The 26,082-nt window shown below is 43.9% G+C and overlaps 1 protein-coding gene across 26 annotated transcripts in view; it reads right to left on the bottom strand.

The window, feature by feature from the left end:
• Window positions 1-26,082, bottom strand: part of NRXN1 (neurexin 1) — an 806,593-nt gene that overhangs the window by 702,314 nt on the left and 78,197 nt on the right. For 15 of the 26 annotated variants that reach the window (XM_054169692.1, XM_054169696.1, XM_054169804.1 and 12 more), the window contains exons 3-5: window positions 9,628-9,645; window positions 3,195-3,224; window positions 2,317-2,328 (exon numbers count right to left, since the gene is read on the bottom strand). The exons of 5 other annotated variants lie outside the window; for them this stretch is intronic. In XM_054169692.1, the coding sequence (XP_054025667.1) occupies window positions 2,317-2,328; window positions 3,195-3,224; window positions 9,628-9,645 (60 nt within the window). The remainder of the gene's footprint in view (window positions 1-2,316; window positions 2,329-3,194; window positions 3,225-9,627; window positions 9,646-26,082) is intronic. 6 more of the 26 variants (XM_054169701.1, XM_054169752.1, XM_054169796.1 and 3 more) reach the window with 3 other exon arrangements.

Here is a 26,082-nt window from a genome sequence, read left to right as displayed (position 1 = left end):
TAAGATAGCCAAGGTCTTTGTTTTTTGCTAAATACCATTGGTAAACCTTTCAAAATAAAATAAATGCAAAAAGGCAAACTATTGCATAATGCTTGCAATGGTTTTCTTTTGCTAAAAAGTCTGCTTTGCAAACCAACTAATGATTGTAACACCTATCATAGAATCATAGAACCATGCAGGTTGGAAAAGACCTTCAAGAATATCACATCCAGCCATTAATTCTACTCTACCATGTGCACCACTAAGCCATGTCTTGCTCAGTTTCTGGCTTGCTGTGGGCAAAGAGCTCAGGCTTAACTAGAAGCTGTGCTTCTCCACCCCAAACTCGCCAGTGGGACAAGCCATGGTGTCACCCATGGGTGTACTCACCCCTGAGGTCCCACCGAGCAAAGCAACAAGAATAGTTTGCCAGAAGAGACCTGGAGATCCCCTGGATTTTCCTGCCCTCAGAGTTTTCCTACAGCTCCTTTGAACTTGTGGGACTTTCCCCAGAGTGGAGAGGAGCTCAGCAGCTCTGGGAAATTCCCCCTGAGATGAAAGTGGAGTGGGAATTTGGGCAGTGAGAGCAGCCCATGGTAGTGCTGTAGCCCATGGGGGATCTATCCATCTCTCTTTTCCCCACCATTTTCTCCCCCCATGTACATTATCCCCCCTCTGTCCTTCTCATACCCCCAAAGCAGCAGCACTAAACTCCTTTGACAGGCAGCAGGATTTGTGGTTGCAGACTAATTTGGACATGAGGAAAAATCCTGGACATTGGGTAAAATTTGTTTACTGAAACAGTGCTCAAGCACTGGAACAGGCTGCCCAGGGAGGTGATGAAGTCACCATCCCTGGAGGTGTTTCAAAGCCATGTAGATGTGGTGCTTGGGGACATGGATAATATTTGTGTTCTCATCCTCTTATACAAAAGAACCCTTAAGAGTTATTCATGTTCTGTCTACAGAATCATCGGAGGGGGGGAGAAAAAAGGAAATCACCTAAATATTAATAAAAATTGTCTCGAATGTCAAAGTTCAGATACTCCAAAATGCCATTTTAAGGTCAGTCCACCTGAGACACCTAGTGTGAAGACAGTCACAGTAGGTAATAAGGAAGCCATACACACAGGGCACTGTTAGGAAAATCACAAGGAGCAGCCATCCAACAAACCAACCAATCCCATCAAATAAAGAAATCTCTGGACCACTTTTCATTCTGCTTGCTGAAACCTTTCCCTGTGCAAGATGATTCCCAGCTTCAGAGCACACACAGCCCTTTAAAGGGTATCCCACTTCCAACCAGGTACACAGTTTCTCCAGCAAGTCCAATGTGAAGAGGACTTGTGAGACACTACAGATTTGTAATTCCAGTCTTTACATCATGTGAACTTTCTATTCCAGGTGTGGAAACACTACGTCAGCCAAGACATGAAGGAACCTGGGATGTTGTTTCTCGTTTAACTGGTTAGGAGCGTGCAGACTGGCTTTCTGATTTATAGCAAGAGTAGGCCCACCCAGAGAAATGCTTCAGATGAACAGAAGTGTATTACTCATCATATGTGACAGAGATGGAATGGCTTTTCATGACCAGCTTCTCATCATAAAAATATCTTTGCATGATGTCTGTGAGCGAGCATCCTCACAGCCAAACCTGGTGTTTATGATACAGGGAAAGTCTTGACCCTACTGCACATGTTCCCTCCAGGAAGAAGAAAGTAAACATGGCTGGGATCTTTACATAAAGAAACACAAAAGAGTTAAAAAGAAAAGCTGAAATAAACCCCACTTTTTGGCATCCATTCTTCCTCCTTCCTTTGTCTTAGATATAATCATGATTAATGTAACAAGGGAAGTCTTGGGTCAGATGTGAGCAGCTGATAGCAGAGCTGCTGAAGTCAGTGCTCTTCAGATTTCAAACTTACAGCAAGCTGTGGACTGGCCCTGGACAGATTGTCTCCAGAGAGCCTCTGCTGAACAACATGGTGCTTTTTTTCTATGCCTGGTGGCTTAGACTACAGTTCTCTAAGAAGAGAAAAATGCATACCTCAAAACGTGGCTGTTTTCTCATCCCGAAAGCCTTCTATAACTGTAGCCTCCTTTTATCACTGCCAAACCTTTACACCTCCCACAAAACCAGGAGACAACCTTGGAAAAAGGTCAGCCTGTACCTTTAGGATGCTTCTCCTTACCTTGACATCCATGACATATTTACTTTTCAGGTATACCTACCTCACATTATCAGTGCAAAAAAGATTTGACATTGATTTGCATTGCTTATACAGACATTAAAGTATACTGATGGCATTAAAAAGAAAGGAAGAAAATCATGTAATACCTTTACTTTTACCTATGGATTTGGTGAAATGGTTCCATGAAGAAAGCATTTCCAGACAAGAAGAGAATAAAGAAGAGGAGAGAAACAACAGTAAGAGTCATGACTATATGTAAATGCCATAGTAGCTGAACATGAAGAGACAAAGCGTAAGGAAAGTGTCTGGAGACAAATGGAGATGCAATCAGTGTCATATTAGAGACTGAGTTTCTTTTCTTCCAATCATGTACATGCAGAGAAACACAGAATTAACCCATGCTTAGGTAAGAAAGAGTGACACAAAAGGAACACGGACAATGGGCTAGGAGGGGAGAGGAAGACATAAATAAATAAATAAATAAAAATCACTGATTTGGTTAGGCTGCAAAATTGTACTCTCAGCATTCCAGAAGCCAGGAGCAGGTGCTTTCTGCACATTTCCAATCAGCCATGCATTAATGGGGAACGGGCTCTTGGGGGTGTACAACGTGCCAAGCCGAGTCTCTCCGTTCCGGAGCTATCTGAGGAACGCTCTTGTGCTTCATTTACCTTGCATTGAATCGCTCAGCATTGTGTATTTCTGATAAAAGCACGACATTTTCTCAATCACCTTCTTATTTCTCTCACCTCTTTTTTTTTTTTTTTTTTTTGATTATTGCATTGCAAGAGGGGGGAGGAGTTGAGGAGGCAGGAAGGACAAAAAGCTTACGGAGCAAACAAACGAGAAACAAACCAACAGAACCCAAAATGAAATAAGAGGAGATGTGACTACAACCATGTGTCTACTTGCAGCCAAAGACAGCTCTCAAGCATTTGCCCATCGTTTGCAGGGATGGATTCAAAGCAGCTACAGAACAAGAAGAAACAATGAAAGCAGAGTGGAAAAGGAACAGAGCCCATACCTTGGTCGCCCATCATCAGGTGCGCCAGACCTTGAAGGGAAACAAGAGCACAGTCAGCAATGAACAAGGGAGCACGGGAAGGTGGTGTCACAGTGACAAAAATGTTTTGTGACAGGCATCTGTTTCCTATGAGATGTCTGTATCACAGAGGGAAATCAAAGAGCATTTTTCAACCACTGGTTGGAATGCTTTGGGCTATGGATAACAGAACTGCAATTCAAACACTGGGTGCTGGTCGAGTGTCTATTTGTTCTGTGCAGTAGTTGGGATGGCAGGAGATTATCAAATGCTTTCAAATCCAACCAATTCCTTTAAGAGTTCATCTGTCTTTATCGTATTTTGGTTACATTGCTTGGAACACTTTGCTTGGAGGACTTCCTGTCCTCTACAGGTGAAATGTCCAAAACCTGGAGAAGTGGAAACCTGAAAAATGGGCTGGGTCTGATCTTTTTCCCCTCATTTAAAAAAACCAAAACAAACAAATAAATAAATAAATAAATGAGCATTTCAGGTAGTTAAATAAAATTTCTTTATCACATTGAAATGGTAATGCAAAGGATGTCTCCTTATTTGTGTGAAACGTGGCAGCAGGATGAATTTGTCCCAGAGGAGGCGAATTATTACACAGGCAATAGAAAATACACAACGAGAAAGGAAATTTAAGTGACAGCTTCTGAAGCTCCTTCAGCAATCTGTGAGAAACAGGTTTGGCTTTATCTTTGTATTTCCAGGTGAAATCCAAATCACAACCAGCAGAGGTCTAGTGACATTTTAAAACAGGAGTTCCTTAATCAGACAGAGCCAAATTTTGTTACTCTGAAACAAAAACACACCCCAAAAAAAAGGAAAAAAAAAAAAAGGAAGAAAATTCATCTCTTTTTAAACTCATGCTAATAAAATGATGCTTAGATCCTCACTGAGAAGAATGTGATGCAGGGAGAGCATTTTGGTAATTAATGAAGGTTTTCCACATTTTGTGTCGGTTTCTTTTTTAGGAAAACAATCAGGCTGGTCCTTGCTGAATTTATCTGGCTTAGGAGCCACGTTAGAAGTTCTTCATTGCTCACATCTGAAATAAGTTCCTTGTCTCCAACTACGCTATTTGAGACCTCACTTGGAATATTGCATCCAGTTTTGGGCTCCGCAGTTCAAGAGGGACAGGGATCTGCTGGAGAGAGTCCAACAAAGGGCTACAAGGATGACAAAGGGACTGGAGCACTGCCTTACAAGAAAAGGTTCAGAGTCCTGGGGCTGTTTAGTCTGGAGAGGAGAAGACTGAGAGGAGATCTAAAAAATGTATGTAAATATCTGAGGGCTGTGAGTCAGGAAAGAAGGGACAGGGACAGCTTCTGCTCACTTGTGCCCTGGGATAGCACAAGGGGCAATGGATATAAACTACAGCACAGGAGGTTTCACCTTGACATGAGGAAGAAATGCTTTACTGTAGGGGTCACAGAGCACTGGAACAGGCTGCCCAGAGAGGTTGTGGAATCTCCTTCTCTGGAGACTTTCAAGCCCTGTCTGGATGTGTTCCTGTGTGACCTGTGCTGGATTCTATGGTCCTGCTCTGGCAGGGGGGTTGGACTCAAAGATCTCCAGAGGTCCCTTCCAACCCCTAACATCTTGTGATCCTGTGCTTCTGTGATCCTGTGCTACATCATGTTCCTATTTGTTGGTAATTAAAACAAATTCCCACAAAGAAGGTGTGCAGTGAAATATCCTGCTCTTTAGTGGGAAGCACATTTCCTATGATTTTCTAATTCACAAAGAAAATGAGGTGCACAAATGACTCACAGTACTTGGAAGGGAGTTCAAAGAAGATACTCTGAACTGCAAGCAGTCATAAAGGATTCATGTCATCCCTGGAGGTGTTCAAGAAGGGACTGGAAGTGGCACTTGAAGCCATGGTTTAGTTAGTCATGAGGTGTTAGGTATTAAGTAATAGGTTGGACTTCATGATCTTTGAGGTCTTTTCCAGCCTTGATGGTTCTATGATTCTATGTCTCATCAGTTCCAGATCACAAGTGATGTTCCAAACAGGCTAAGGGTGCTTTGGCTGAATTAGTGCTTTTTAAGATCACCCTTTTGTAGGTGTGCAGACAAACTGAAGGGCCTGATGTGCTCCATCTCTTGTGCAATAGATTCTGGTTCTTGTGTGACCTGCCCTAAGTGGTCCTGCTTTTCAGGGGGGGTGGACTCAATGATGTCTGGAGATCCCTTGCAACCCCTAGCAAGCTGTGATTTTGAACTTCTGGTGCCAATTCTGGTGGGATTACCTGGGGTTTACAGCAGGTGAATGAAAGCTGAGTGTGATCCTGAAGGGCTGCCTACATGAGCATAGCTTGGGAAACATCACACAGCTGTGCTGTTCTTGGCAGCTTGTGGAAGAGAGCAGAAATATTTTCATACTTGTTTTTCTCTCCAAGTGTTGCTGCAGGAGAGGATAAAGGATGAAGACCCACAGGCAAGCTTCATTCTATTAGTGCTGAGCATCCTTGCTTGGCTCCTTTGCTGTGTGGCCTTCAGGGAGTTTTCATCTCTTCATGTGACTCTTTAACTTGGCTTTTGGCTTTAAAGTTTTTGCGTTGGTAACTGAGTGAGACATAGAATCATAGACTCTCAGAATGGTTTGAGTTGGAAGGGACCTCCAAAGGTCATCTGGTCCAACCCCACTGCAGACAGCAGGGACATCCTCCACTAGATCAGGTTGCTCAGAGCCTTGTTGAGCCTGACCTTGAATATCTCCAAGGAAGGGACGTCACCTACTTCCCTGGGCAACCTGTTGCAGTGTTCCACCACCCTCATAGTAAAGAACTTTCTCCTATCATCCGACCTCACATCTCAGAGTTCAGCCTAACTGTATTCAGTAAAGGGAAGGTGGAAACAGCTGCATCTTACAACACCTTTCCCTTTAACTGTGACTTTTCAGCAGCTACTTCCTGTGAGCTTGTTCAGCTCTTCGAAGGTTTGAAGTGAATTTCTCTCATGTCTCCTAGGGGAATGCAAATAAGGCAATCCCTCAATAGCTTCCATTGAAATATGATCTTTAAAGATAAAAAACCCTTAGCTTCAAGAGATTACCACTGCTTGATAGCTCCTATTTTTTTTGTTTTGCTGGAATGCTATGTTGAGATTAGTTAGTTGCAAATATATGATTCTTACATATCGTTTGAAAAGAAAAAAAATTGAATAAATGTCTCTTGAACACATCTCAGGAACCACTTGAATTTCAAGTCACTTCCAGTGCTGTTCAACTAAAGCAGGAAGTCAAGTCAATGTAAAAATACCCCAAATGCCCTGTTCAAACCAAAAAGTTATCAATTAAAGAACTGAGTAGTAGTCGTCAAGACACTGGATTTTGTTTGACTCTCTGTGTGACTTTAATTGTGAAGCACTAATGTTATTTAGCCTTCACTAAAAGCACATCATGATACCTACCTTCTTTTGTACTTTTGCAACCTATGAATGAAGGCTATGGAAGAGTGAAGGATTATTGTTACTGTACCTGTGTGGTGTACAGAGGGGTTTAAAACAACACAGGGCAGGAGCACCTCCCCTGTGGGCACAGGCTGTGAGAGTTGAGGGTCTTCAGCCTGGAGAACAGAAGGTCTTCCACCACCTGAACTGGGGCTTCAAGAAAGGTAGGAAGGGATTTTTTACAAGGAATTGTTATGGTAGGATGAGAGGGAACGGATTGAAGCTTGAGGAGGGCAGATTTACACTGGAGATGAGGAAGAAATTTTTTCTAGTGAGAGTGGTGAGACACTGGAACAGGTTGCCCAGGAAAGTCATGGATGCTCTCTCCCTGGAGGTGTTCAAGGCCTGCCTGCATGAGGTCCCTTTAAGATCCCTTCCAACCCAAACCATTCTGTAAATACATGAATAAATCTGCCATCACTGCTAGATTTTCCAGCTGACAGTCTGCTTACAAGACAGAACACCAGGATGGGTATTCATGACAAGTTCCAGCCTCAAGTAGCCATGTGTAGACATAGCCTATGTTTAAGATATTCCATTGTGCACCCTTACTTCAAAGGCAGAACAAGAAAGCCATTTTCTTTGTGAATTAGGAATGCAGGATTTAGTAGGAATGCCTCACGTGTGATCTGCTCCATCTTTCTACTGGCTCTGAGAGGACAGAGTCAAGGGGCCCAGAATGGGATAGTGGATATGAAGATAGGGTATTTTCATCCTTGAGTGTATGAGTTCCACGCAGAGCACAAGTCAAAACAGAATTGAAACATGGCAAATCTGGGATGAACTTGTTCAGACCTAGCATAATTTTAGTCAAAGTTGCTTTTTGTACCAGCAATCTACACAAAACTAATTCTGAATCCTAAATTAGCTCTGTGAATGCTAAACTCTTCTCTTTCCTTCTGCAGCCTGACATGCAGAGATGCTCAGGTATCACAAAAGCAACAGATGAACAATCAGAGGTCAGTTCCCAAAGGGTGCTTTGGGTACAGTGTTCTGTGCTTTCCATTCTTCACATCCACACCCTTTGGACCTTTAATGTATGCGTAAAGATCCAGCCCTGTGCTGGGATAAATTCAAGGCTGTAGTCTGAAGAATTAGATTCAGGTAATGTCTGCATTAACTCTTATCCAGGCTTGATCATGTATTGCTGTGCCTGAATGAATACATGAAATGAAACTGAACCTCCTTATCTAGTTATATGGCTCCCAATTCAAATCTGAGACTCATACTGACACCAGGAAGGGTTTCATGCACAGATCAAATGTAAGATTAGGTCCTTATTTCTAGGCTTCTGTGGTGCTGTTTGTTTGGGGTTTTTTTCCAGTTTGAACCCCTATCCCAGTGTTCTTGAACACATTTTTATTTCACAATGCAGAGGAAATTGTGTTGATGTGTATGTGCATGCCCATGCACACAATCAAAGCAGCAGAACTGTTCAGGTTTTCTTTCTCCTCTTGGTAATGTATTTTACTGCAGTTGCACAGCAGTGTGGATTTGATAAATCTGAGCACCTCTCTTTGCCCTTGAATACAGCAACACAGAGAAATGCAGCACTGAAACCTGAAGGCTTTGTTAGGGACTTGCTATTGAACAGGCACACAGTGGCCCAGGGTGACTGAAATCCTGCCTCCAGTTGCGCCAGGGGAGCTTTAGGTTGGAGATTAGGAAAAATTTCTTTGCTGCAAGAGTGGTCAGGTGTTGGAAGAGGCTGCCCAGGGAGGTGGTGGAGTCAACATCCCTGGAGGTGTTCAGAAACTTTGTGGACATGGCACTCTGGGGCATGTTTTAATGGCCATGGTGGTGTTGGGTTGATGGTTGGACTTGATGATCTTAGAGGTACTTTCCAACCAAACTAATTTTCTGACTGTATCAACTCAGGACCCACAGTGGCTCACTGCAGGACCCTGCGTCAAACCCATGCCAAGGCAGTCACTTGGCAGAAGAACTGGATTACAAAAAGTAGGTTTTAAAGGATTGGAAAATACAAGTTCAAAGTTCTTACTCAGTTCAGATGAACTAATTTTTTTTCAAACAGATATTCAGTTATTCAGGACTCAAAGATTCAGCCCAGAGAGGCTTTTACATAAAAAAAAAAGGCATCTACACCTTTTTTGGCTTCTAAGCAAAAATCCCATATTGATTGCCAGCAATAACTGCTCTGTGAAGCATGTGCTGCACTTTTCAAATTAAGTGATAAATGCACACAATCAGGTTTGCCAGCTAGGACTCTTACTTACCAATATTGAGGCTTTGGCATTGTGCTTTATTTTCCACTGCCCTGTGCCATACTGGGTTTTTAAAGAGGGACTTATTTCCATACCAACACTCTTACTCTTAGAAATCAAATGCTTCCTCTTTCACATTGTCCAAAAGGCACAGTGCAACAGGTTGAAAAGTTAACCAGGAAAAGGTGTATTTTCCTACAACTCTGTGCTGTGAAGGATGTTACAGTGAGCAAGATTTGGACTATTAAAGAGAAAAAGGGCTTTCCATTTTCCTAAGCAATTAAAGGAGAGGTATTTAACATGCATCACATTCTCATGAGGAGGATTTATGCTCCACACTAATGAAACAAAGAGTTTCTTCAAGTGTTTTTTTCATACAGAACATGAGAAGCAAGCAGTCCTTCTGCAAATCTCCTGAATGATTTTGAAGGGTGCTTCAGATGGAGGAGTATAAATCCCATTGTTTCAGTGGGGATAATCTGGAACTCCACCAAGAAGGCCAAGATTAAAATGGAGCTTTGCTTGTGTTCTGTATGGAAAAAAAAAAGGAAGTCACACTTATTGAATAAACTTGAGTACCTGCATGGGGGAAGAAATGCAACTTACCGTACTGGATGACATGCCTACTTTTATGGCATTATGCAGAAGGGGAAGTTGGGGGGGGGGGGGAACCTTCCACTAAACAGAAGGGGAAAACAAGAGCTTAGGAAAATAAGGTAGAAAGCACCCACCTTCCACATAGTTGTCTTCTGTAAGCACATAACAGGGAAGGAGAGAAAAGGAAAACATTCATTAAGCAGCATGCAGACTGGAACTTGCCATTGCATGTCATCATCATGCAAGGCATCAAACACCACATGCAAGTGCTCCATTGCTACAATCCAGAGGGGGAAAAAACAAAAGCACCAGGGCAGAAGTGTTTCCTCTAGTTAACCAAAGGTAGGTGATGCCAGAGAGAGCGATACTCTTTCCAAAGTGCAAAAGCTGCCCAAGATCTCCTGCAGCTCTTCGTTGTGTCCAATTATCACCAGCCATTACTCAGAGGATGACCTCCTAAGCCTTTCAGAACTACATATATATATATATATTTTAAAGCCATCAGTTATTTGTGATAGGCATTCTAAGTTCATTTGCTTCTACTTGCACATTCTGAATTTTCCTTTAATGACTTGTGTGAAGTGGATGATTTTTAAGCAGATGGAAGCTAACAAGTTCCACAGTGTGCTGGGAAGATGCTACCACAGGCAGCACGGCTGACCCTGTGCACTCTCCACTCTCGCTCTGGTTGTTGGGACAGATCTCCAAATCCAGAGTGGAAAAACTGCCATTCAGACTGGGTGGGATAACTCAGTATTGTAGGATCCCATCCTACAACAGTAGTGGGAAAATTGGATGTTTTTTAAAGCCTATTGTTCCTCTGCCTGGTACAGCTAGCAAAGGCCACAGCAATCTCAGCCTGGTTTAGATCACAGGGCAGTTGGTTGCTATCAGCAAGCAGTAACTTGGCCTTTCATCCCCAACCCAACATCAGTATGGGGCACAGGAGAGGCAGCTTCCCCAAGATGTACAGAGCACGAGGGGAGAAGGAACTGAGCCTTGGCTCACTGAATTGGATGGAATTCCAAGTTAAGAAACAGGCTCAGTACTCATTCTAGTCCTCCCAGCCCTCAGCTCCTCCACCAAGCAGGTGGTTTGGAGGGAGTATGTCTCTGTTGCCCATTATGATTTTGACCAAAGCGTGTACAGGAGAGAATACCAAAGTGTCTCAGGAGAGAGTGAAAATGGGAAAGGTAAAATTACAAAAGCAAACCAGCACAGAACTCAAGGAGATGGGCTGTGAGAAACCGACAAAGAAATGGAGAAGGGTGACAATACAGCAGCCTGGCTGCTTGGGCAGATTTCTTCCTGCAGCCTGTGCCACCTCCACCAACACCTCCTGGGGAGCCAGCACTTGGAAGCAATGGCATACTAAGGCCTACTTCTGTCACAGTAGTGGATTCATGATGGAAAGATCATTTCTCATGAACCTTTTCCTATAGGAAAACACCTTTTCATGCCACTCTTGAGGAATGCAGTCTAAATTGATTTGGCTATAGTAAACCAGGAGTAAATAGAACTAGTTGCATGGAACTGGGCTCAGTGACATCTCTTAAGCATAACAATTTCCTGAGTCACTTTTTGTAGTGAGCAGTACAATCAATTAAAATGTTTACCACTTTAAAAACAACTGCTAAGGGTTTCAGTCTTTCAGTGTTCTGATTTAACACTCTTAGGTCAGAGCAGAAAAAGTTACTGAGCTTAAAATATTATAAATCACCTGTTCCATGCACACACTCTAACTCACATCTCACTGCCTGAAGGTTTTAGTTTGGTAGGAAAGTGCAAAGGGTACACATGTGTTTAGGAAAGTAAGAGGCTGAAAAGCAATGGACAAATGAAATAACATAAAAAAGAGAAAAGTAGTATGTCCTGAGTAAATACCTAAACAAATCAGCAGAAATTTCACTGAGAATGTGAAACCCACCAAATTTCAGAAGGTAAAGGTATTCTGTTCTATACAGACAGTAAACTGTAGGGATAGTTGGGATATTAGAAACGGTTACTTCGAGCTGAACTTCACCTGAAGAGTCCTCTTCCTTTCACTACCCACAGTAGTTTCCTTTCTTTGGGTGCTAGGAAGAAATTCTTTCCAGTGAGGGTGGTGAGACACCAGAACACATTGCCCTGAGACACTGTGGATGTCTTCTCCATGATGGTGTTCAAGGCCAGAATGGATGCAGCCTTGAGCACCCTGGTCTAGTGGAAAGTGTCCCCCTAGCAGCGGGGTTGGAACTAGATGATCTTTAAGGTCCCTTCCAACCCAAACCATTCTAGATTGGATTAGACTGGATACTGGCAAAAAATTTCTTTGTTGCAAGAGCAGTCAAGCATTGGAACAAGCTGTCCATGGAGATAGTGGAGTCATCATTCCTGGAGGTGTTCAAGAAATGTGGGCATGTGGCACTTCAGGACATAGTTTAGTGGTGATGGTAGCTGGCTTATGGTTGGACTTGATGATCTTAAAGGTCTTTTCCAACCTTAGTGGTTCTATGATTACATGATTCTCTAGATACAAAAACCTCCCAAACTTAATGAAAATTAAATTTGTTCTTTCAGTAGTAAAACAATGTCAGGCTCCTTCACAGATTCACTGATTGCATTGGGTTGGAAAGGGACCCTCAAGGATCATCTGGTCCAACCCTCCCACAGACAGCAGGGACATCCTCCACTAGATCAGGTTGTTCAGAGCCTTGTCAAGATTGGCCTTGAATATCTCCAAGAAAGGAGCCCCAACTACCTTCCTGGGCAGCCTGTTCCAGTATTTCACCCCCCTCATTGTGCAGAACTTCCTCCTGATATCCAACCTGAATATCCCATCCTTCACTTTCAAACCACTGCTCCTTGTCCTATCACCACAAGCCCCTCTAAACAGTCCCTCCCCAGCCTTCCTGCAGGTCCCCTCATTCTAGTCCTGGTTATTGCCCTGTTGGTGTCCTGCAATATGATCACTTCAATGCCATCCTTTCTGGTAGCCATATTTAGCAGAATATGATTACTTGGAAAGGTGAAGGTGCTAAAAGACCAGATCTGTTGCTCAGGAAATTAAAGGGGGAGTTCTGCAAATGCCACCTGAGGCAGTGTCAGATGGGTAAGCTCATCTCCTTGCAGGGTTTAGTGTATTTTGGTTCCCATCATGGGCCCTGTTCTTAACAGTGATTGCTGTGTCTTCTGTGATGATTGCCACCAGGAAGATTTACACAAGCTGAGCAACTTCCCCTAAGTGTCTGACTCATTAAATTTTTAAGTGATAGTAAATGAAACTGTCAAAACATTTGGAATTCAGTAAAATTTCAAGGGTTGAATTCCTGCTCTGCGAATCAAAGCCTGTCTATAATCAGAGCCCTCTCCAGCAGTAAGCAGCACTGACAAGTCACTCCTCCATGTGCTTCTGGTCATGGCAAATTAACCCATCTTAAGCAGTTGTGCAATCTAGGAAAACAAAATTAGTTCAGCTTCTTTATGGTGCTGTACAAGGTTTTTATATTAGATTAGCACTGAGCACTGTTATTTAAGGTGTTTGGTTGCTGGGGTTTTTTTGTCATTGCTGAGATATTCCCACATCACTAACACTTGGCTTGACCTTCCTGGTTCCCATTTTCTCAGAGACTAAGAAACCAGAAGACCTCAGTTCTAAACTTGGCATTTTATCCACTTTGCTGACTCCAGCCAGTCTTCAAGATAAAGTAATAATTAAAAAGCAAACAACTCCTTGAAACCCATGAACACTATCAACACCTTAAGGTTGCAGCTTGGAGGGGGGGAAAAATATCTCTCATTTCAATCAGGAGTATTTATGTCATCACATTGCCCTGGTGCCAAATGTATGTGCTTGGAGGAGAGCAGAGTTCTGTCATTACCCCCACTTACATCCATCCACCCTGGAGCACCTCTGTGTCTATTGAGTAGCGTTGTTGGCTTCAGTGGAACCAGAGGCTTTTGAGACCCAAAGAACCATCTTCCAGCTGCTGTAGGCACTGGCACAGGTCTTCACCCATTGCAAATGCTGAAGGCCTAGACATTTCCCACCCTTAACAATGATGATACATGAAGAAGAGTGCATTCAAAAGGTTTTAGGGAGGTTCTCCTCCCCCTCTACTCAGCCCTAGTTAGACCACATCTGGATTGTTTTGTTCAGTTCTGGGCTTCCCAGTTCAAGAGGGACAGGGAACTACAAGAGAGTCCAGTGGAAGGCCACAATGATGATGAAGGGACTGGAGCATCTCTCTTATGAGGAAAGACTGAGAGCCCTGGGGCTGTTTAGTTTGGAGAAGAGAAGGCTGAGATGGCATCTGACCAATTTCTACAAATATCTGAAGGCTGGCTGTCAGGAGGATGGAGCCAGGCTCTTTTCAGTGATACCCAGGGACAGGATGAGGGACAAAGGATGTAAACTTAATCACAGGAAATTCCATCTCAACATGAGGAGAAACTCATTTATAGTGAGGGTGCTGGAGCCCTGGAGCAGGCTGCCCAGAGAGGCTGTGGAGTCTCCTGCTCTGGAGACTTTCAAGACCTGCCTGGACACATTCCTGTGTTACCTGCCCCGGGTGACCCTGCTCTGGCAGGGGCTTGGACTGGATGATCTCCAGAGGTCCCTTCCAACCCCTACCATTCTGTGATTCTCTGACCACGCTGCTAATTTCTCTGTTTGCAACCAAACTCCTTGGGCCAAATTCTGCTCTCAGCATAACTGGTGTAATCTGCTAAGTGCAGGCACTGAGCCAAATGCGCAGTTGATTTAAATCTGACGTGACACGGCTGAAAGCAGTAGAAGCACACAACTTACCCAGGCTGTGAATCTGGCATATTATCTTCAGATGAATTGTCTCAGGCTGTCCCTACTGAGCTGAGAGCAGAGTCTGCTGCCTATCTTCAGCAGCAAAGGCCCAGCCAATTCTAATTATTTCAGCACATTACTATGATTCAGTGATGTGAAAGGGAGAATCCTGGGGTTTTTTTTACAGGACATTTTTATTAATCCAAGAACCCTTTTAATATTTGCTGACACTTCAGGGAAACCTTGATTTAGTTTTCATTCCAAAGTGACTATTTATATGTTTTGTGGTTATTTCTGCTATTACATGATGGGTTTTTTTTGGCCTTCTGCTGGAACATTTATACCTCAGCCACACACCAAGCACAATGTATCTCCTGACAATTACAGAAGAACAATATTTTCACGTTGAACAGATGAAACAGGACATTAGGATTTTAAAATGACACAAACAGGGTTCCAGAAATAACACCACCAGAAATAGCATATTAAAAGTGACATTTTTATAGGGTTGTTTTGGGGTGGGTTTTTTTTTCCCCTCATCAAAATGATAGTTCAAAAGCACATTTGGCAACAATGAAGGTCGTAACATACCACAGACATAGCTTATGAGATTTCATATCGTATTCAGCAGTGTGAGGTGTGGGCAAGTGGCCTGAAATAAAGCAAATGGTGGCTAGAAATTGAACACACAAACACATGAATCTTGGAGGTTATCTTCCCAAAGGGATACTTCTCTGGTGCCATGGTTTAATCATGAGGTCTGTAGTGAAAGGTTGGACTTGGTGATCTTTGAGGTCTCTTCCAACCTTGGTGATTCTGTGATTCTACACACTTAGCTACTTACAAATACTGCAATGGAAAACGTCATGCCAAAAGCACCTCTCCTATGAAGACAGGCTCAAAGAATTGGGGCTGTTCAGCCTGCAGAAGAGAAGGCTTCAGGGAGACCTTAGAGCTGCAGTTCAGTATCTAAAGGGGACCTACAGGAAGGCTAGGGATGAACTACTTAGAAGGGCTTGTGGGGTTAGAATGAGGGGCAATGGTTTGAAAGTGGAGCAGGGGAGATTTAGGTTGGACATCAGGAGGAAGTTCTGCACAATGAGAGTGGTGAAATACTGGAACAGGCTGCCCAGGGATGCGGCTGAGGCTCCACCCCTGGAGACATTCAGGATCAGCCCTGATGTGACCCTGGGCAGCCTGCTCTAGTTGGAGGTGTCCCTACAGAGCGCAGAGTGGTTGGACAAGATGACCTTTGAGGGTCCCTTCCAACCCAGTGCAATCTGTGAAGCTGTGAAAAGGCAGCTTTTTCGATGGGACTACTGCCAGCATCTCTTGGAGAGTGTAACTTAGCCTGTCCCATGAGTTTCTCAAATTGTTAGAGAAGTGGCTTGATGTCAATCTTAGTTCAACAGAAAAGGCTATTTGTCTCCATCTCCTCAAGTCTTTTTAAAATGCCATGCACCATTTTCCTGTTGCCTTTATGGATTGCTATCCATCCTGTGTTCTCCCTTTTTCATTTTCTTTTTCTAAAGAGTGTGCACAGATGAATCAAGCATCCAGTCCAGCTGAAGGAAGATTTGGCTCCAAACAACATTAAATTCAAATGCTGTGGTGATGAGCATAGGATAAATCAATAGACTTCTAAGCTTCATCCTGCAGTAAGATTTGGTAGCATCCCTGTTTAGAAGGGCTTATGGGGATAGGATGAGGGGCAACGGTTTGAAAGTGGAGCAGGGGAGATTTAGGTTGGACATCAGGAGGAAGTTCTGCACAATGAGAGAGGCGAAACACTGGAACAGGTTGCCCAGGGTTGTGGTTGAGGTCACACCCTTGGAGACATAGAAGATCAGCCTTGATGTGACCCTGTGCAGCCTGATCTAGTTGGCGGTGCCCCTGCTGAGTGCAGGGGGGTTTGGAGGAGATGACCCCTTTGAGGGTCCCTTCCAACCCAATGCCATCTGTGAATCTGATGTGAAAACATGAAGCATGCTATGAAGTACATTATAGAGCATGAACAGCTGTAGGCACAACAATGAGGAACTACACTAAAAATTTATGGTTTATTACCCTTGGTCTTCTCCAGAGCAATATCCCTGTGAAATTCCATTAGGATCCATTTAAACTTTAGAAAAGCACTGTGAATATTGATTTGGATTACTAACTATGACTATGAATAATTAGACTAAAAATGCCCAGAACATAAGTCTTGATCTGCTGCAGCCTTCTACTTGAATACTGAGTAAAGAAGAAAGCAGCATTTCCTAAAGCTGGGCTTCATGGAGCAAAATTTGGAGCTCATCTGCATAAACTGAAAATACACACCAGAATCTAAGGAAGAAGGCCCAGGAGTTCCTGCACTTCCACATGGCCCCATGAGCTGAAGTCAATGTACACCCTCCAGACTCTACACAGCTTTAGGTGGACCCATTCAGAGGACTTTCCAGGAAAATGGGTAGGAATATAATAGAACTGCAGCTTCACAGATTGCATTGGGTTGGAAGAGACCCTCAAAGGTCATCTTGTCCAACCTCCCTGAACTCAGCAGGGACACCCCCTGCTAGATCAGGCTGCCCAGGGTCACATCAAGTCTGGGGAACTCTTACAGAGACACTTATGGATTATATTTCTTTCTTTGGTGGAAGGGAAAGATTTTAGAATAACAGGAGTTTGGTTCAGTTCCAGCTCCATGTTCCATCTGCATCTTTTCTGGAATGCCCTATACAAGAACCAGAAGAAAGGTGAAATGCTGTCAGGAGCAGAGGTGACCTCTTTCTGACCAAAAAAGCACAAAGCTTTCTGCCAGATGAGGATCATTAGGATGCAACTACATGTATTTGCCAATTTTGTACAAGGTGAAGCCATCACAGAATCATCACAGAATGCCAGGGGTTAGAAAGGGACCTCCAGAAATCATAGAATCAAAGAATTGTTAGGGTTGGAAGGGACCTCAAAGATCATCCAGTTCCAACCCCCCTGCCATGGTCAGGGACACCTCACACTACAGGAGGTTGCTCACAGCCACATCCAGCCTGGCATTCAAAACCTCCAGGGATGAGGCTTCCACAACCTCCCTGGGCAACCTGTGCCAGTGTCCAACCACCCTCATGGGGAAGAACTTCTTCCTAACATCCAATCTGAATCTACCCATTTCTAGTTTTGTTCCATTCCCCCTAGCGCTATCATTACCTGACACCCTGAATCATTGAGTTCAGCACAAATTCTGTGAATTCTGCTCACACCCATTAATTTCCTGTAGGTGAGGCCACCTTTTCTAGACAGTGCTTGAGAATGAAACAATGGCAAGGCCATTTTAGTTAAGCTATTGTAGACAAACTTCTACTGTGAAGGGGCAACTAAGGGAGGCAGTGCAAGTCTTGAAAGCACAGGCAAAGAAATCACAAACAGAACTAGAAAACAGCATTATTTTTTTTTTGGTGGCATAACTAAAACCATTACTGTGTTTAGTTCCAGTGCTCAGATATTTGAAAGGAAGCAAGAAGTGAGAGAGGTTCCAGGAAAAACAACAACAAAACCCCAAACCAAACAAATCAACCAAAAAGCCCAGAAACATAACTTTCCCCACAGTCATTCACGGCATTAAAATCCTAAGAACATTCAGCAACAATGAAAACTCTGAGATGCTCACATCTCCTGAATATATGAAAGAAAAGCTTAAGAGGCGTCTTCAGCCCAGTCTGGAACTATCGAGGTCAGAAGAAGGATTCTTCATACCTGGAAGTCCTTTCAACCAGTCAAATGCATGCTGAGTGTCAGAAAAGTTCACACTGAAAACAAGATGAAAATCTTCAATGAAGATAAAATAAGCATTGGGAATGCTGGGAAATTTGTCCTTGAAGTCTTAAGACAGAGCTTTTGTCCACCAGAAATTCATTGTCAGTCGTTGCTTTTGGAGCGTGTCCTAGGAATCACTGGAGGAAATTCTGCCTTTTCAGTTTAGGAGATGAGGTTACTCATAGAATTGTTTTGGAGGGAAAAGACCTTTAAGATGATCCAGTCCAACCATTCATTAACTCTACCAAGGCTGGTGCTAAACCATGGCCCTCAGCACCACATCTCTGCCTCTTTGAAACACCTCCAGGGATGTGAATTCAACCACCTACCTGGGCAGCCTATGCCAGGCTTTGAGAACCCATTTAGTCAAGAAGTTTCTTCTAATGTCCAACCTAAACCTCCCCTGCTGCAACTTGAGGCCATTTCCTCTCATCCCTGCTACTAGGGAGAAGAGAACAACCTCCACCTCACCCTAAGCTCCCTTCAGGGAGTTGTAGGGAGCAGTAAGGTCTCCCCTCAGACTCCTTTTCTCCAGACTAACCAAGCTCCACTCCTTCAGCCAGTCCTCAGAAGCTGTTTTCACAGCAGGACATTCTGGCTGTGTCTTGGATGAATCTATGAATTTTCTCTAGTCCAATGAGAAGAGAAACAAAGCATGAACAGCAGCAAATACTTCAACAAACTATTAAAGTGTTTCAATCAGTTCTTTTCTCAGAGCCAAAGTCTGCAATATTTGCACAAATAACTCAGAAATGTTTCCACTAAAGAATTCAGGTTTAGCCTCCCCAGTTCAAAAGAGACAGGGATCTGCTGGAGAGAGTCCATAGGAAGCTACAAGGATGACTGGGGGACTTGAACGTCTCTGAGAGACCTGGGGCTACTTAGACTGAAGAAGAGAAGACTATCAGGGGATCTGACCTATGCCTATCAGTATCTGAGGGGTGGGTGTCAGGATGAAGGTGCCAGGCTCTTTTTGGTGGTGCCCAGTGATAGGACAAGGAACAAGGGGTACAAGCTGGGACACAGGAGGTTCCACCTCAACATGAGGAGAAACTTCTTTATGGTGAGGGTGCTGGAGCCCTGGAGCAGGCTGCCCAGAGAGGTTGTAGAGTCTCCTTCTGGGGAGACTTTCAAAACCCACCTGGGTGTGTTCCTGTGCGACCTGCCCTGGGTGATCCTGCTCTGGCAGCGGGGTTGGACTGGATGGTCTTTGCAGGTCCCTTCCAACCCCTACCATTGTATGAATTCTGTGATTCTGTGACATCTCCTTTTTCTCAGTTGCTTCCTAGAAGTGACAGTTTGGGCAAGTTCTCTTCTTTTAGTAATTTTTAACCATACTTCTAAATGCACTTGGAGTGACTCAGGGGAGGCACCATGATGTAGATTTAAAAATGGCTGCCTCTTAATTACATTACAGTCCCAAGAAATTTGACTTTGACCTTATTTTGACACCTTATTAAATGGAATTTTTTATCTCCAAAATGGGTCTGCCTAGTCTCAGCTGTACTCAACTTCAGGCCTGCTTCCAGTATGTCCAGGCTTTGGAGAAATTTGCATCAATCACTGGTCCAAACACTTGTGTCAAGGCTGCAGTAAGCACAAGCAGGGATCAAAAGTGGCACTAAAGGTGGTTTAACAGTTGATTTTAGTAATATTAATCTTAGAGATAATGAAAGGAGAAGTTAGTCATTTGCATCAGTGAGGGTGAGTCAAAGACCCATGCCTCCTCCTCAGTGTTTAAATTTCCTTGCATAGGCAGAAGGTGAAACGCATTTTAAGATATTTTAATCTGGGCTGCATCAAGAAAAATGCATCCCGCAGGTCTAGGGAGGTTCTTCTCCCCCTCTAGTCTGCCCTGCTGAGACCACACCTGGAATACTGTGTGCAGTTTTGGGCTCCCCAGGTCAAGAGAGACAGGAGAGAGACCAACAGCTACAAGGGTGAGTGAGGAAACTGAATATCTCTGCTATGAAGAAAGGCTGAGAGCCCTGGGGCTCTGGAGAAGAGAAGGCTGAGAGGGGATCTGATCAATGTCTATCAATATCTGAAGTGTTAGTGTCAGGATGAAGGTGCTAGGCTCTTTTCGTTGGTGCCCAGGGATAGGACAATGAACAAGGGACATAGGAGGTTCCACCTCAACATAACATGAGGAGAAACTTCTTTACTGGGAGGGTGATGGAGCACTGAAACAGGCTGTTTCAGGTTGTGGAGTCTCCTTCTCTGGAGACTTTCAAAACCCACCTGGATGTGTTCCTGTGTGACCTGCCCTAGGTGACCCTGCTCTGGCAGGGGGGTTAGACTGGATGATTTCTGGGTGTCCCTTCCAACTCCTACCATTTCATGATGCTATGCTTTTATATGAGCTAAACCTGTCTTTGGACACCCTAAGAATGGTTGCAGAACAAACTTTCTGCTCATTTAAAAGAGAAATCCTTCTGAAGTGAGGAGAGCAGTGCTGTAGAAGTCAGTGTTTAATTTGACATCAAATTAAAATTTCATCACAGCTATCTGTGACTGTGAGTGAGCAAAAGAGATAGCTCCTTATTTTTCCTTTTAAGAACTCAATTTGCTCCCTCACTATTCTACAATCTTTTCAATGCTAATGCTGAATGTTACCCTGATTAATTAGTAGCTATAGATAATGACAATGAAACTAATTACAAGAAATTTTAGAATAAAAAAAAGAAAAGTCAACATTTCTTCACTTAAATTCTGGTCATCCTTAGCTGAAGTGAGAACTGATGCTATGATTTGTTTTCCTCCATAGATTGAACCAACTGAGCAAATATTAGTGCTTTTTTCCAGGCACATGAGGTCCTGGATTGAGCTCCCCTGTGCACAGAGCACTTGCAAAAGATGCTTTAGAACAAGTTTCAGTTCTCATTAATCACTTGGATGTGAATGCATAGATACATAGAAGGGTTTAGGTTAGAAAGGACCTTGAAGATCATCTTGTTCCAACCCACCTGCCATGGGCAGGGACACCTTCCACTAGCCCAGGTTGCTCAAGGAATCATTGGACCTGGCCTTGAACAGCCACAACCTCCCTGGGCAACCTGCTCACCACCCTCACTGTAAAGAATTTCTTCCTAATCTCCAGTCTACATCTACCCTCCTCCAGCTTAAAGGCATCTTGGCATAAGAGTATGTATTTTAACTTCTGTAAGGCTACTGTGTGACATAAAGAACATGCAGGCATTAGTTTAGAATGAGTGGAAAAGGTGGCTCCTGAGAAGCAGACAGCACCCCTCATATGTATGTGCATTTTTTCTGTATATTCATATTCTCTTCTAAATTCATTTTTCACCTGTGCCAGTTCCTCTTGCAGAACTGCACAATCAAACTTGCCAGTGGTACTGTTTTTCAAGCCAGTCAAATTTTGAGGGTGTCTAGAAAATGAACCCAAACCAAGTTAGAGCGAGGTCTTCTCTTGCTAACAATTTAATCAGTATCACAGACTCATAGAGGCACAGAATGCTAGGGGCTGAAAAGGACCTCTGGAGATCATCGAGTCCAAACTCCCTGCCAGAGCAGGATCACCTAGGGCAGGTCACACAGGAAGGCATCCAGCTGGGTTTTGAAAGTCTCCAGAGAAGGAGGCTCCACAACCTCTCTGGGCAGCCTGCTCCAGTGCTCCAGCACCCTCACCATAAAGAAGTTTCTCCTCATGTTGAGGTGGAACCTCCTGTTTCCCAGCTTGTACCCCTTGTTCCTTGTCCTGTCACTGGGCACCACCAAAAAGAGCCTGGCACCTTCAACCTGACACCCACCCCTCAGATATTGATAGACATTGATTAGATCCCCTGTCAGCCTTCTCTTCTCCAGTCCAAACAGCCCCAGTCTCTCTTCTCAGCAGAGATGGCGAAGTCCCTCAGTCATCCTCATAGCCTCCACTGGACTCTCTCCAGGTGATCAGAGATTGACAAATCTTTGACTGATCAAAGATTAGTGAAAGTGGCCTCATAAGGACATCTGACAGCTCCCTCAGCATTTGTGGGTGCATCCCATCAGGCCCCATGGATTCATGTACGCTCTGATCACTTAAATCTTCCCAGACCTGACTGTCTTCCAACACAGGTACATATTCCTTGCTCCAGCCTTTCCCCTTTGTTTCTGGGGTCTGGGATTCCTGAAAGTTGGTCTTGCTACTTAAGGCTGAGGCAAAGAAGGCATTCAGTACCTCAGCCTCTTCCACATCCTGTGTCACTAGGTCCCCTGCCTTGTTGACAATGGCTCCACATTTTCCATGGTCTTTCTCTTGTCAGTAATGTACTTAGAATATTCCTTATTGTTGGCTTTGACATCCCTGGACAGATTAAATTCCACCTGGGCTTTCATTCTTGGATGCTCAGACAATGTTTCTGTATTCCTCCTATGCTTCTGGTCCATGCTTCCACCCTTTCTATGCTGTCTTTCTGTATTTTGGTTTGGTTTGCAGCATTCACAGACCTCCTGGCATTTTTGCCTGACTTCATATTTGCTGGGAAGGAACTCTTGAGCTTGCTGGAGGTGATCCATAAATATTAAGCAGCTTTCCTGGATCCTCTTCTCTCCAGAGCCTTATCCCATGTGACTTCTCTGAGCAGATCTTTGAAGAGGTCAAAGTCTGGTCTCCTGAAGGCAAGTGTTGTGAGATGGCTTTTAAACCTTCCTCCATGCCCTCAGGATCCTGAATTCCATCATGGTCACTGCAGACAAGGCTGCCTCAATCTTCATACCTTCGGTGTATGAAGTCTAGAATACCATCTCTCCTCACTGGCTCTTCTCTGATTTGGAGGAGGATGCTATCAGCAATGCACTTCAGGAGGCTCCTCAATTGCTGATATGCTTCTATGTTGTCCCACGAGCGGACATCAGGGTGGATGAAGTCAAACATGAAGACCAGGATATACAAATGTAAAGCTCTTCTTATCTGTATGCAGAAGGCTTCTTCCACTTGTTCTTCCTGGTCAGGTAGACTGTAGCAGACATCCACTACACTGTCATGTCTGATAGTACTTGAAGTCTTCCTCATTATATTTATTCCTTTCCAAAAGAAATGACTTGCATACATATTCTGATGCTGATCTTCAATCATTCTGCTGGGTGACTTGTTGTTTGTTTTCCTAAACCTACATGATCTGGATGTTAGGAATAAGTTCTTTACCACAAGGGCAGTGGAACCGTGGAACAGGTTGCCCAGGAAGCTGGTTGGAGCCCCATCCCTGGAGATATTCAAGGTGAGGCTCGATAAGGCTCTGGGTAACCTGATCTAGTTGAGGATGCCCCTGCTGACTGCAGAAGGGGTATGGACTGGTTGAACTTTGGAGATCCCTTCCAACCCAGACCATTCTGTGATACTGTGATTACTTTTGTGGAGATTATTTCTGGTGCAGTTAAGCTTTGATGCAATTCATCTGTCACAAGACTCTCCTTTTTACACCCAATAGAGATTTATTTACTTTCTACTACTGTCTGTTCAAGATCTGCAGAAAAAAAATTAAAGACAATGCCTAAAACTACCACAATGACTGCTGGTGAAAAAGTGGCAAAGCCTCTCTTCTGTTGTCAGCTGCTCTTCAGCTGTTGAATTGGTTAGAATGGCAAAGATGCTGGCCTTTGGATGCCCCTTCCCTGAAGGTGATCAAGGCAAGTTTGGATGAGGCCTTGAGCAGCCTGGACTAGTGGAAGGTGTCCCTGCCCATGGCAAAGGATTTGAAACCTGATGATCTTTAAGGTCCTTTCCAACCTAAACCATTCTGTGAATCTATGAATCAAGAAAAGCAACCACAGGATTCTTTAGTGAAGAACTATTTCTGGGCTAAAACTTTATCAGAGTGAGTTATAATAACTCATCATTAAAAGTCATCTCTGTGGTGTGTTGCCATGCAGTCTCAGAATCACAGAATGTTAGGGATTGGAAGGGACCTCCAGAGATCATCGAACCTGTGCCCCTTTGCCAGAGAAGGACCATTTCATAGTATCATAGTAGAGTATCATAGTATCAGTCAGGGTTGGAAGGGACCACAAGGATCAGCCAGTTCCAAGCCCCCTGCCATGGGCAGGGACACCCCACACTAGACCAGGCTGGCCAGAGCCTCGTCCAGCCTGGTCTTAAACACCTCCAGGGACAGTGCCCCAACTACCTCCCTGGACAACCCTTCCAGGGCTTCACCACTCTCATGGGGAAGAACTTCCTCCTCACATCTAGCCTGAATTTCCCCACCTCCAGCTTCATTCCATTCCCCCTAGTCCTATCACTACCTGATATCCTGAGAAGTCCCTCCCCAGCCTTCTTGTAGCCACCTTCAGATACTGGAAGGCCACAATTAGGTCACCTCGGAGCCTTCTCTTCTCCAGACTGAACAGCCCCAACTCTTTCAGTCTGTCCTCATAGGAGAGGTGCTCCAGCCCTCTGCTCATCCTCATGGCCCTTCTCTGGACACCTTCCAGCACCTCCAGATCCCTCTTGTAATAGGGGCTCCAGAACTGGACGCAGTACTCCATTTAGGGTAGGTGACACAGAAATGCATCTAGATGGGTTTGGAAAACCTCTAGAGAAGAAGACTCGACAAGTCCATACTAACAGGATGGCAGAGCATATTGTAATGATCTTGCATGGGATTGAGTCATAGAAAAGTCTTAGAAAGAAATCAGCAAGAACATCTAATGTCAAGCTAGAGAAGAAAATGTCTGAGGAGACCTAAATACTATTGGTTGAACAACATAAAACACCATCTTCCTTTAAATGTGTTCTGAATGTCTTCTTAGATAGCATTCTTCTGAGGCTGCATCTTGAGAATGACATCAAATGAGGTTTCTTATATTATTGAACCAACATATCAATAACAAGTGGACTAAACAAACTGTCCTGCAGAGAAAATCCTTCTCTCTAAGGTAAATCCCACTGAATAAAAGAACTCTTCTTTGATTGTTGTTCTGCTATTGAAATGAGCATACAAATCACCTGCTTCCTAGTTTTTATTCACAAATTGCATTGGGTTGGAAGGGTCATCTTGTCCACCCCGCACACACTCAGCAGGGACACCTACAACAGGATCAGGCTGCCCCGAGCCGTATCAAGGCTGATCTTCAATGTCTCCAGGAATGGGGCCTCAACCACATCCATGGGCAGCCTGTTGTCATATTCCACCACTCTCACTAAGTAATTCTGAGATTCCCAAAGTGGAAAAACTCCTACATCCCAACCACAATTAACATTTCTCCCCAGCAGCTTATTTACACCATCAGAGAGTCATAAATTCATGGAATGGTTTAAGTTAGAAGGGACATCAAAGATCATCCAGTTCCAACCCCCCTGCCACAGGCAGGGACACCTTCCACCAGACCAGGTTGCTTTATGTGGATCATACAACCTCTGTATTTAAGCAGGTTAACACAAGCCTCATGTAAGCCACAAACATTTCTTGCTGAGTTGGTTGGGTTGTTGTAATCACATTTTCAGAATAAAGAAATAACCTGAGCAACTTAACCACCTGCTAAGAGAGAAACTCTGATTTGAACAACATAGGCTTGTTGTGAGGATATACTGAATATATAGACTAGATCAGCATATGCATAATCATTCATGCAAGAATAACAACATGTGATGCCATGGAGAGGCTGCACAAACGTAATGGATACAGCCAAGTGAGTGAGCAAGGAATGATGTGTGATGCTTCAACAATTTACGTACACAGAAACCAAGAGAGAAGCAAATTTCACACTCAGCACAGGAAAAAAATAAATTGATTTACTAACATAAAACTCCTCCAAAATGCCACATGATGCCAAGGGACATGACAAGGTAACACTGAACTCCAGGCCAAGTCTCCTTACAATTCAGCAGAAGAAGCATTAATGCATCTGTCACATAAATCCAAGTGCAAGGGCCCGCATCTGGGTCAGGCCAACCCCAGGCACAAATCCAGGCTGGGTGCAGAGTGGGTTGAGAGCAGCCTTAAAGAAAGATGCTTGGGGGTGTCGGTTGTTGAGAAGGTCCCCAGGAGCCAGCAGTGCCCTCATGCAGCCCAGCAGG

This window comes from Dryobates pubescens, chromosome 2, assembly GCF_014839835.1.
Source record: "Dryobates pubescens isolate bDryPub1 chromosome 2, bDryPub1.pri, whole genome shotgun sequence".
In the NCBI taxonomy this organism is placed as follows: Eukaryota; Metazoa; Chordata; class Aves; order Piciformes; family Picidae; genus Dryobates; species Dryobates pubescens.
The sequence above is the reverse complement of the archived record's forward strand: the minus strand, read 5'-3'. Positions and strand labels throughout refer to the sequence as shown.